Here is a 12,631-nt window from a genome sequence, read left to right as displayed (position 1 = left end):
TCATACTTAACGCTTGAGACGTCCCCTGCTAATTCACCAAGACAGCCCCCTTCCACCCTGTGCGCTCCCTGAGGCCAGGTGGTCAGTCTGCCACCTGGCCTTCCGTGCCACCTCATCGGGAGGCCACGCGGCCCCAGCGGCAGAGAAATGAGAGAAGTCTGTCCCCAGACAGCAGGGCCCAGCGGTCAGGGACATGGCCTCTGCTCTGGCAAGAAAGGGGGACCTTGGCAGGCCGTCTGAGCCGGGTTTCCTGACCTCATCCCAGTGACAGTTGTAGTTGTAATTCCAAACGAGAATACGCAGAAGTTATGAGCAAGGGCCAGGCTTTTTTTTTTTTTTTTTTTACTTATTTAAAAAGGCCTTGGTGGCAGGAATATAGTGTAAAAATCATTGGAAAAACTAAAAGGCATCGATACATATCCGAATATACACTTTGTACATAAATTACATTTCCTTTAGTCTTTCTGAGTGAGGTCCTGATTCAGCACTGAGGTCTAGTAATTCAGAGGTCCCGGGAGCTGCACGTTCAGGCCGGCATAGTCCACCATGTACATTGGCCATTGCTAGAGAGAGGGGGACAAACGGTCTGGGTTAGGACTCCGGGTGACATGGAAAGACCGCCAGACCACTTAGCAATGCTTTCTGAAGGGCCTTCTCAGATGCGATTCATTTTGAGGCACTGAAGGTCCAGAGAGGGGAACATGACCTGTCCAAGGTCACGCAGTTCACTGATGGCCATGGAGCCTGGGCTCAGGCCTTCTGACCTGTTCCCACCTGTGTCCCAGGGGCTATTCATGTGGACCAGACAAAATTGAGGAGTGGCTCAGAACAGGTGGTCATCCCCACACACTCAGCCCCCTCCGTCCTTATGCCCCAGAGAGTCTGTCCCCCTCCCTCCAGGCCGCCTCTGCCTGGCCCACAAGGCCTTCCACTCTTCCGCAAGGCTCTTGGATGCGGGAAGAGCTAGGGACCCCGTGTACGCACTCCTAGGTGGGGAGAAAGGTACGGCCGAACTTTGGGTTTTTTTTCCAGGAAGCGGTTAAAGGGGGGGGCACGGTCAAACGATAAATCCCCAAATCATTTTCAAAGGTGCTCCAATATTCTCCCCACAGGACTCAGGATTTCAAAGCTAGTATTTTGAAGTCAGAAAGAACTGTCATGCGTGTGTGCCCCTCATGGGGTTTTCCTCTTGGATGGGAGAGAACCCAGGCCAACCACACGGCGGGACAGGAGGCTGCAGGTGGGTCCTCCATCCACGGCTGACCGCAGTGAGGCCACCACCAACTAGCCGCTGACCCCTATTTCCCTCCTCCACACCCTGTGGGTAACACCTACACCTCACAGGGCTGTGGTGGGGCCCGGAGCTCGTGAGGTGAGTGCAGAGATTAACCTAGCCTCTGACAGCCCGGGAACCGAGAGTCTGTCTGCTCGGGGTCCTGCTCTGGCACCGCCCAGGGGAGCCCCCTGCCCTCTCCCGGGCTCCCGCTTGCCCACCTGCCCAGCGGAGGTGTGACTTCCTGGCCCGGGGGCTCGTGAGCAGCCGATGACAGGGCTGGACTATCTCTTGAGGAGATCGGGCAGACGTGTCTGCAGCCCTGAGGCTGCGGAGCCCCACTCAGGGCCCAGTGCCTCCCTGCACCCCAAACCCGCGCCCCAGAGCAGACAGCCCTGCCCGTGTGCGGGGTGAAGGCCAAAGAGCCGAGCGGTCAGGTCCGGATCTGTGCAACTTTACCACGAGTGAGATCTGGTTGGTGGACGCCACGGACTCCGGGTTAGAGGATGAGGAGGAGGAAGACGAGGAGGAGGAGGAGAAGGAGTTCCCTTCGGAGACCCGCTTTCTCTTGCGCTTGGGAATGCCGCTGTCTTTGGCTGGGGGAGAAAAGGTTGCTGCTGGATCTCGGCTTTGAACCCCTCGGGAGAAGGCTTTTGCTTTCAGGTTTCAAGCCCCCTTCTCGGCATTCAAGGCTCCAGACCCCCCCAGACCACCCCCCTCTCCCCCGCCGGCGGCCGAGGCCCAGCCCTCCAACCTCTGTCCTTAACCAGGCCCCACAGCCCCGTGGCTCCCCTCCCTGCCTTTGCTAACATGAGCCTCACCCCCCAGGTGTGCCCCCCGAGCGGGCTCAGTTCAGGCCCATGTCCTCCTTATGCCATCCCCAGACCATCCAGCCTGTGGGGGCCGGCCTCCCCAGAACTCCCAGGGCCCGGCATTCTGCAGTGAAGGGCTCGGCCTCGGGCCCTGGAGAAAGTCACTTCAAGTCACTCAGACTTGTGCCTTCATTTCCTTGCGAGTGAAATGTTGAGGGAGACCCAGGCTCCCGTGGGTAACATGCCTGGGCCCCTAGAAATACTCAGCAACTGAGAGCTGGTATCCATATTGTCGCTACTGTTAACTGTGGATGTGTGATGACCCCAACCTGAGAATGCTGACAGATGACAGTTCACAGCACGCAGTGTCCCCGGGGAAAGAGACTCAGGTTTATAGTCAGAAGTCCCAGATTCCAATTCCCATTACTGCCAACCCTTGCTGTGTGACCCCGGGCAAATCGGTTAACCTCTCTGAGCCAAATGGGGAAAACCGTGTGATGTGAGACTCAAAGGAGGTTACTGTGTATGAAAGAGCCCAGCACCCAGCCCAGCACAGGGCAGGACTCAGCTGGGGTTCTGTTGCTGCAGAATTAAATTGATAGGAATATATGAGACTTAGAAAAAAGATCTGCAACCGTGCGCCACACAAGTAGGGTTTGGTGCTTGACTGAGCGGGCCAGGTCACTGAGTAGAAACCAGACTGGGTGATAATCACATGGCATGAACGGGCCAGGTCACTGAGTAGAAACCAGACTGGGTGACAATCACATGGGTGATAATCACATGGCATGAGGGCTGGCTGAGCCCATAAGGTGGCTGTTTGTCCAGCTGATGAAGAAAAATCAGAGGCTGGGGGTCTGTGACTATGGCATAAACAGACATCCTGGGAAACAGAAGATTCCGGGGGCAGAAGGAGCTCAGCCAGAGAAAAGGGATTTTTGTAGGGGGCCCCACATGAACAGGAAGGCAGAGGTGCTGGCCCAAGGTCACAGCCAACCCGGGGTCACTGGAAGACCCTAAAGATGGCCATGGTGGGAGGGAGTGGTGGATGCAAGTCATGGCATCTGCCCTCTGAGCATCTGTCCTAAACTCTCCTCCCGACGCCTCGGCAGGGCCTTCTGCATCTCTGCCTTTGACCTGGGAACAGCTCCCAAACCTGTCACCTCCCTACCCGCGAATCTGGTGCCTCACCTGGCCCCCGTGATCAGCACAGGACAGAGGGAGGTGGCTCCTGGCTGGGCTGTGCCACCCTAGGCCGTGCCGTTCCAGGGGGACCTGGACCCAGCTGGAGTTGGGGCCTCAGGTCTCAGGCCAGGATGGGGCCCATCACGGTCCCCACTAAGCACTTGCTGGGCCTGCAGTTCGGATGGATGGCTTGAGGTGGCCACCAACCCCCCACGTGGCCCTGCCAAGCCCCTTTCCCTCTCTGGGCCTCAGCTTCCCAGCTGCACAATGTGGTTGGGACTAGATCTGTGTATTTTAATCAGCGGCGCGCCTCCCTGTCACTCTGAGGAACGTTCCCCCGTTTCTACGGTGCATCTTCTCAGGCAGAACCATGGCACCAGATGGTCTCCCAGCTTCCTGTGCACTCAAGGGTTCTAAGAGACAGTGTCTAGTGCAGGTGTGTGCCCTGCAAATGCAGGCAGAATGGTGGGGTACCCCCCGCACCGGCCCCAGCCAGTCTCGGCCATGCGGCCTGCCTCCCCCTGCTGGTCACACAGCGTCCTTCTCCCCCCCAGGTGGCCTCCATGATCCCACCGGCCGCCCCCTCCTCCTGGCTCCAGCCTGACCCTCCTCATTTCCCGTTGATGTGACACACTCAGCCGTGCTGTGACCGGGCCCCCTCTGGCGGGCACCTGCAGGCTCCGTGTGGACACACTGGGCAGGGAGCACTATACCCCCTCTGGGTGGTCAGCTACCGACCGCAAGCCACCCGGACCAGATCTACCCACAGACCCTGGTCCCTGAGAGGCAGAGAGGCGGCTTTTCCAGCCTCCGCCTTACCTGGCACCTTGGCGTCATTGCAGATTTCTGCAAAAGGTCTAAAAGAAAAAGAAAGGAGGTGGCAGTTAGAAAAATGGGGTTTCCCCTCTTCCTTCCCACCTGCCCCCTGAAAATGGGCGACACCTCTCACGAGAGGAGATGCTCCCACCGCCGCTGGAGCGTGAGGTAAGACCCGGATGGAAACGGTGGGCATCCCCCCCAGACCAGGCAGTGCCCTGCCAGGCCAATCGCCCCTTGGGGCCCGCTTTCCTGGTCTAGAAGTCGAGGGTGTCGCCTGACCAAGTGGTCAGAAATGTGTGCCTAGGGATCCCCAGCTGGCTCAGTTGGTAGAGCATGTGGCTCTTGATCTCGGGGCCGTGAGTTCGAGCCCCACATTCGGTGTAGAGATTACTTAAGTAAATAAACTTAAAAAAAGTGTGTGCCTAGATTTATAGAAGTGGATATTCATCACACTATTATTTTTTTATGTATGCGTTAATTTTTATTTTATTGTTTTACTTTTAGCATTCTTTGTATGAACCCCCCTCCCAAATGAGATGCAGCCTAGATGTCCATCAGAAAAGGACATTATGGTCTATCTATTCAGATGACTGGTCAGTCACTAAAGGGAATCCTCAGGGACGTGGATAATGTTCGAGCGTGTAACAAGACAGCCAGACAAGAAACAGCAAGTTTTATTTACTGTCTACAGATAAATACTGTATGATCTCAGTTTCATTTGCCACAAATAAAAATCTAACAGGCATTAAAAGAAACGTGGAAATGGGGAAGGAAAGTTCTAGAATGGCGGTCCTTTCTGGGAGGTACGCCTATGGGGGGGTGAGCATTTTTTTGCTGTGGTTTCTTGCACTGTCTAGTAGTTGCTTCAGGGGGTGGACAGTAGGTGGGAGGGAAAATGCTTTTTATTTGAAACCCGTCTTAATCATTTCATTTTTTTTTTTGGATATATACAAATATTTTAATTCTAAAGCGGCCAATTCTTGGTTTAGGGTTACCGCATCGGGCTCCATGCCCAGGACAGTCTTCTTGAGATCTTTCTCCCTCTTGCTCTGCCCCCCACCCCGCTCTCTCTTTCTCTCAAATAAATAAATAAAATCTTAAAAAAATCTAAAACATCGAGCGTAAAATTGAAAAGAAAATGTGCATAGGGGAAAAAGTTAGTGCATCACGGTATTAGGCCTGAAGAGGACAGTTATATGGTGACCTTCTTTTTTTCTACCTTTTCGTGTTTCCCAAGTTTGCTGTGTGTATTTTCTTTTTATCGAGGTATAATTTCTTTTAAAGATTTTATTCATTTATTTATTTGAGAGGGAGAGAGGGAGACAGCACAAGCAGAGGGGGGGTGCAGAGGGAGAGGGAGAAGCAGACACCCCACGGAGCAGGGAGCCCGATGCGGGGCTCGATCCCAGGACCCTGGGATCATGACCTGAGCCGAAGGCAGACGCTTAACGACTGAGTCACCCAGGCGCCCCTTTATGGAGGTATAATTGACATATGACATAAAGGACATGTAACTGACACATAATTGACATAATAATACCGTGTTAGTTTCAGGTGTTCAACATAACGATTCCATATTTGTATATATTGTAAAATGATGACCATGTTAAGTCTAGTTAACATCTGTCACCATACATACAATCTTTTCTTTTTTTTAAAGATTTTTATTTATTTATTTATTTGAGAGAGAGAGAGAGAGAGAGAGAGAGAACACAAAGGGAGAGTGAAAGAAAGAAGCAGGCTTCCCGCTGAGCTAGGAGCCCAATGCGGGGCTCGATCCCAGGACCCTGGATCATGACCTGAGCTGAAGGCAGACGCTTAACAGACTGAGTGACCCAGGCGCCCCAAGAAGATGGTCACCTAGGAAGTGGGTCCTCACCAGACCCTGAATCTGCCACCACCTTGATCTTGGACTTCCCAGTTTCCGGAACTGTGAGAAGTCCATGTGTGTTGTTTATAAGCCTCCTGGTCTGTAGTATTGTGTTACAGTGGCCCAGATGGAGTGAGAGAGCTGGGTTTGTGTCCCAGCTGACCCACCATGAAGATGAGAGTGTTAAGCTATCTGTCTCTTGGAATCTGGGCAAGCAAGAGGCACCAGTCTGTCTGTCTGTCCATCTGTCTCCGTCTCTCTTGTCTCCTGGCTGGGCCTGCTTTGGGAGTTTCCCCACCGGATGCAAGCAGTCCCCTCTCCCACGGCCCCGGCCCATTGTGCCCACCCCGCGCTGGGTGCTGGGGGCACTCACTGGAGCTGGTTGATGATGACCATGCGCACGTGCTCTCGGGCCTTCAGGATCTTCTCCAGCCGGTGGATGTCGTACGTGTTGGGATTCCGGAAAGGGATGTCGTCGGGCAGGCCCGTGACCTCGACGGCGTCTGGGCTGTCCCGGATCAGTTTGTACGGGACCAGCACAGGCCTGTTCAGGCCCAGGGCCTCGCCTACAAGACACGGTGGGTCAGCGCGAGGGGAGGAGGTCCCCTGTGAGAGGCCACGCCCCCCGGGGAAAGGGCTGGATCCTGGCATGGTCCAGCTTGGCGCCACCATACTACAGATTTTAAAAATCAATACACACACCTTCTTTTTTTTTTTAAATCCACTTAGCAAAACTATAAACCTAATACCCAGTGCTGGCAATAAAACAAGCACTTTGGCGCGTGCCTGGTGCAATGTTAAGTGTGCGTACCCGGAACTGATAAACAAGAGATGTAATATCTGCTTAAGATCTACTATTATGGTAGAAAAACTACAAAGTCCTTACTTAAGTTATTTATGGATGATAGGATAGGGTGTCTTGGGTGTGTTTTCAAAAATTCCGAAGTGTGTACATGGACACCGAAGAAGTCAGGTTGGCAAAATGTTGGTGATCACAGGGGCTGGCTTTGGTTGACGTGGCAGGTCACCAATACCCATTTTCGTCCGTGTCTGAATCTTGATTTCACAATGACAAGTGAAAGAGACGACCCCACCAAACACCAGCAGAGTCGCTTCTCACTCTCAGAACGAAACCCCAACTCCTTGTTAGGCCTGCCCGCCCCTCCCTGTGCACTGCGGTCTCCCCCGGCTGCTTACCCCAGGCCCTCTGGCCTCCTTGCTGGTCCCCAGTCACCCAGCTGTCCCTGCTGCCCGGCAAGCTTTTCCTGGAATGTGTGTCCCCTCCTGACATTCGAGTCTCTAGTCTTGGCTAACGCACGTCCCATCCTCCCAGGGGCATTCCTGCCCCACCCCCCAGGCAACCCCTTATCCTGCTACTGTTTTGTCTTCTCCGTTATCACTCTCTGAAATTCTATTTAAAAATATTTTTTATTACGTCCGTCTCCCTGCTACAATGCAAAATGGAAATACTACTAAATTCATCAAATAAAATGTAATGTATACAGAGCATCTAGCATAGCTTGGCACTCAATGATCTAGAAAGCTCGACTGTAACCATATTATTATTATTATTAAGATTTTATTTTATTTTTAAGAATTTATTTTTAAGTAATCTCTACACTCAAGGTGGGGCTCGAACCTGCGACCCTGAGATCAAGAGTTGCACGCTCCACCCACTGAGCCAGCCAGGCGCCCAGTAACCATATTATTAATTGTCCCAACTGGGCTCTGCCCTGGCACCCTGGGTGCCTTCCCCTAGCATCGCATGGCCCTTACCTATTCCCTGACCACCTCCCTGCACAGATTCCGAGCCCCAGGATGGCAGGGATCGGACGCCCTCCCCCAGAGTCCTCACGGCTAAGTGTGTGTTGGGCAGATGCACAAACAAGCACTTGGCCGTGGGCCATGCATGGCCTCTGCCGCAAGGCCCGGCCCTAGAGCAGCGGAAATGCTGACCTGCAATCTCTGCCCTGGGCGCCCCAGATGGGTTCTTTCCCAGTGTTCGGACGGGGAAGTGAGGGGTCAGCTCCCACCAGTCACCGGCAGGGCAGCTGGGGGTGGAACCGGAGGCGGCCAAGGCTGGCTGTAGAGGGAGGGGCTGCCCAGGAAGGCTGGCCCCACAGACCCTGCCCCACAGACCCTACTCCTCATGCACTGACCGTATTTCTCATTGAAGAGCTCCTTCACCTGCTCGCGGAGGATCACCTTCTCCCCTAGTCTGTTGGCGTCATCTTCATCTACAAGAGGAAGACAAGGCGGCCGTGAAGGTGGGCACGGGCCGGCCCCTGGACGGACTCCCATGTGGCATCCCCTGCCCACCGCGTTAATATCAGGCAGCTTTGTTTCTGGCCGTGGTTGTCTGTTTATCAATCCATCCGTCCCCCCTTCCCTGAACCCGGCTTCCCCAGCACGGGCCCCCATATCAGCTGTTCGAGTGTGCTCTCAGAAGGCAGGCAGGGGCTTCTGATGGATGGGGTGGGGTAGGAAGAACTGGCCCAGGTCGGTCTGTTGGATGTGGCGGAAGCACGGGGTGGTGCCAAGGGCACTGGGGGGACTGAGCCGGGCTGCCAGAAACTCACCCCGGCTGCCTGGACGATCCTGAGCCCGAGGCTCATGACCGGGGAGACAGGCACGCTGCGGGAGCATGGGGGCTGCACACTCTGCCCACCCAGGGCCCAGGGCAGACCTCCGTGGACACCTGCTGTTGGACCCTGGGCTCCCCTCGCCCGTCTTCGGTCTAAAGTGGCAGTGGGCCAGGTGAGCCCTGAGACAGGGCCTGGGCCAGGCCGGGGACGTGGAGGGTGTGGATGGGATGCAAGGGTCCTGGGGGCAGAGGGGCCTGATGGGCTCGTGCCCTGGGCTGGGAAAGGAGCTGGAGTTCCAGGAAGGGTGCCCTGAGCTGGCCGGGCCTCCGGCAGACAGGGGTGGGAGTGGAGTGGAAGCAGGCGGGGTGCCAGGGCCTGGGAGATGTGGGGCAGAACAGACAGAATGGGTTTGTGGAGAAAAACAACTCCTGTTTTAATCTGGAAAATCTCACAGAACTCAGTTCAAGTTCGGAGGCCAATGCAGGAACTCTGCATCCCCGCCAGGGAGGAGCCTCCCTCCCCAGTCCGCCTGCTGCCCCTGCTGCCCGGGACTCCCGATGGCCCGCCGTGCCTTGTGTGGTCCCGGTCATGCCCACGCTCCCGACTCTGGAACGAGATCTGCCACATCTCAGAGTTTCTGCATATGTCTCTTCAACCATGACCATCCAGCCACCTGGGTGCTCCTGACACCCTGCATCCCAGGGTCCTCCCTCTCGGGGGAAGTAATGGCCCCATCAGTCGGGCCAAGACACTGAACTGAGCCCCCCTTAGAGGCCTGCTTCTTCCCACATCCCCCCCAAACACAGCCCTTCCGGATGGTCTTCAGGACCCCACCGTGGCCAAGAGTCAGCCTGACCCTTCTCCAGGTCCTGAGTGGGCAACCTGACAGAGCCCTGGGCCCAAGGGCCACCTAGAGCCTGCGGGGAGGTGGCAGACGCCGTCCATCTCCCCCTTGGCCACCAGGCATTCCTCTGGTGCCAGGATTCCGCACAGACATGGCGGCACCCACAGGACAGGGAAGTATGGCCTGGATTCCCATCGGTGATGCTGGCAGCTCTCCTGGGCACGAGCACGGCCACCCCTCACCACAGCCGAGGACACCAGAGGCTCAGAGAGGTCAAGTAACTTCCCCAAGACCACACAGCTGCCAAGTGCCAGGAACAGCCCATCTGTCTGACCAAGAGCCCCGGGTTCCCCGAGATCTCTGTTTCCCCATCTGTAGAAAGAAGGGTTGATCCTCAGGTTGTTTCCTCTAAATCTCCTGTCCTATCAGCTCACAGTCCGGAATCTCTGTCTCCTTGGGGCTCGGGGCGGGGCCGACACAGCCGGACCCCACAAAGCCGGCTGGGTTGAAAGGCAGTGCACGGCCCCTCAAGGACGGGCCCTGTAAGTGGCGGCCGCTGTGGCTGGGGACACGGCCGTGTCGCGTCTCCCCTGGAGGCTCCGGTGACTGTGTGGGTGAGAGGTGCACACCGCGTAGGCCTGGGCCTCACACGGCCCTCGCCCCGGCAGAGGCCACACCAGGCCCCAGAAGGGCGGAGAACCTGAAGCCACACACCCGGGCTCCTGCTAGCCCTGCCGTGCGGGCGTCGTGGGATGTCCCCTCTCGGTGCTCCTGCTCACTGTCTTGACACGACATTTGTCTGGGCCCAAGATTTCACGAAGACCATCCCATCTGGATGTGGTGCTGCCCCTGGGCATTTAGCAGAGGACAGAAACACAGCCCTGGTCCAAGGCAAGGAATGGTGAGGGACGCTTGGTGACCCACCGGCCTTGATAACTATCAGTGCAGGGCACGTGGGGGGAACCTAACCCAGCTGGGAATCAGGGAGGGCTTCCCAGAGGAGGTGCTGCTGCTGGGCATTAAGCACCTCCTATGTGCACAGCGCCAGGCCTCAGAAAGGGTGCCTCTTGGCTCCTCTCCCCTCTTGGCTCCTCTCCCCTCTTTGTTTTTACTGATTAATTTTTTAATTTTTAAAAAGTCTTAATTTTTTTGTTTTTATTTAATTTGGAGGAAGGGAGTTCCATTTTTTCTTAAAAGTACTTTTTTTTTTTTTTTTTTAAGATTTTATTTATTTGTCAGAGAGAGAGAGACACAGCGAGAGAGGGAACACAAGCAGGGGGAGTGGGAGAGGGAGAAGCAGGCTTCCCGCGGAGCAGGGAGCCCGATGCGGGGCTCGATCCCAGGACCCTGGGATCATGACCCGAGCCGAAGGCAGACACTTAACGATTGAGCCCCCCAGGTGCCCCATTAATGGTACATTTTTGAGTGAAACAGGCGAGGGTAGATTCTGGTGTGGGCTGGAGGGGAGAGAGCCCCTGCCCCGTCTGGGGGCTCACAGGAAATGGGAGGCAGCTCCTCGAGGTGCATGGGCAAAGTCGAACCACAGGTGGAGACCCCCCCAGCCCCCCGTCCCGTGTCCCTGCTCCAGCCCTGAGGGGGAGAGCCAGGCTCCCTGCTGGCCTGGGGCTTCGGTGGGAGCAGCTGTCCTGCTAGCCTGGGCTGGGGCAGGACAGGCCCCGGGGAGCTTTCCCCTCTGAGTCTGGTCTGCTTGTGGGCAAAACAAAGACCAGGAAACTCCCTCTGAGAACACGGGGTGGGGCAGAGAGCACAGTCACTGTGGGCCGTGTGGGGCCGTGTGGGGCCTTGGCCATAAACCCAGTCTGAAGGGCAGCCGGGAGTTAAGAGTGTTTACTTGGCTATCTGACGGCTGGGGTTCAAATCCTCTGTTATTAGCTCGTGACCTTGAACAATTCTCAGAACCACTGGATTTTCTCGTTTGGAAAGTCACTACCACGACAGGGGAGACCAGGTGGGGCTGCCGTTGAGAACCCAGTGCCTGGCATGGCCCTGGGGCCGGTTTTACTGTTCTGAAGCCTGAGTCACCAAACCTATTCTGGGGGGACCGGTCTGAGCTCCCCTGAACCCAGGCTGGCTATAAGAACACCGACCGGTGTTGGCAAACATTTCAGAATGTTCTCCATTTGGAGATGTCACTGTTAGGGCTCCATGTGGAGTGTGGGTCCCCCCAGTGTACCTCCCTGAATGCCTGCCCGCAGCGGGGAGGAAGAGGGTCCCCAGGGCCTGTGACACGGGGGTCCCTGGCTCAGCAGACTGCAAGGCAATCTTGATTCTACCCCTAATGCTATGTGATGTTTGGAAAGTCACTCCACCTCTCTGGGCCTGTTTCCACATCCCTCAGATGGGACTCCTGGCCTGCCAGGAGGATCCCATGGTGTCACAGATAAAAACGGTGAAGGCCCCCCGCCATCACAGTCAGGTTGTCGCTGACGCTATTAGATCAATGCTTCCGTTATCCTGGAGTCTCGGGGAATTAAGCTTCACGTATGAGACTTTTCCAGATAACGGATGCTTAACTTCTCCAATTTCCTGGGTTTGTCGTACCCATTGTGGGCAGGCCATTTACTAAAATGCATCAAGTACCCCTTTCTTAGGTAGCACACGGTGGGGCAGAGTGGGGAGGGGAGGAGGAGAGGTTGACCTGAACCCCCCCCACCCCGGGGCAGCAACACGCTTCAAGGACAGGCCCACCCTGTTGGCATTTCTGCCCCCCTTCCTGCTCATTCCAGCTTATTGGTCTCTGTCACTCCGTCTGCCCCAGCAGCTCTCATCTGGTTGTTTCTAATCTGCCGTCTGTTAGCTTGAGGATTAACTGAATTTTGCCTGGGGGAAGAAAGCAACCAAGCTTACTAAATCACAGCCAAGCTGGGTACACAATTAGAAACCAGCGGGCTCATGGGGCACCTGGGTGGCTCAGTCAATTAAGTGGCTGCCTTCAGCTCAGGTCATGATCCTGGAGTCCCGGGATCGAGACCCACGTCAGGCTCCCTACTCAGTAGAGAGCTTGCTTCTCCCTCTGCTCCTCACCTCACTCACTCTCTCACTCGCTCTCTCGCACTCTCTCAAATAAATAAAATCTTAAAAAAAAAAAAAAAAAGAAACCAGCGGGCTCAGGGTGCTTGCTATCTGCGATGGCCCCACAGCCCTCTCCCCAGGGGCAAAGTACGAGAACCGCGAACAGCCGGGGGCCTCTCTCCACCAGCTTGAGGTCCACAGCTCGAGATC

General features: G+C 55.7%; 1 protein-coding gene across 6 annotated transcripts in view; it reads right to left on the bottom strand.

Moving 5' to 3' along the window:
* Positions 1 to 337: 337 nt before the first annotated feature.
* Positions 338 to 12,631, bottom strand: part of GTF2IRD1 (GTF2I repeat domain containing 1) — a 104,349-nt gene continuing 92,055 nt past the window's right edge. For all 6 annotated transcript variants that reach the window (XM_078074496.1, XM_036112602.2, XM_036112604.2 and 3 more), the window contains 5 exons: positions 8,119 to 8,196; positions 6,333 to 6,525; positions 4,090 to 4,127; positions 1,733 to 1,869; positions 338 to 563 (listed from right to left, as the gene is read on the bottom strand). In XM_078074496.1, the coding sequence (XP_077930622.1) occupies positions 495 to 563; positions 1,733 to 1,869; positions 4,090 to 4,127; positions 6,333 to 6,525; positions 8,119 to 8,196 (515 nt within the window). In that variant the 3' untranslated portion in view covers positions 338 to 494. The remainder of the gene's footprint in view (positions 564 to 1,732; positions 1,870 to 4,089; positions 4,128 to 6,332; positions 6,526 to 8,118; positions 8,197 to 12,631) is intronic.

Source organism: Halichoerus grypus, chromosome 6, assembly GCF_964656455.1.
Source record: "Halichoerus grypus chromosome 6, mHalGry1.hap1.1, whole genome shotgun sequence".
NCBI classification, from domain to species: Eukaryota; Metazoa; Chordata; class Mammalia; order Carnivora; family Phocidae; genus Halichoerus; species Halichoerus grypus.
The sequence above is the reverse complement of the archived record's forward strand: the minus strand, read 5'-3'. Positions and strand labels throughout refer to the sequence as shown.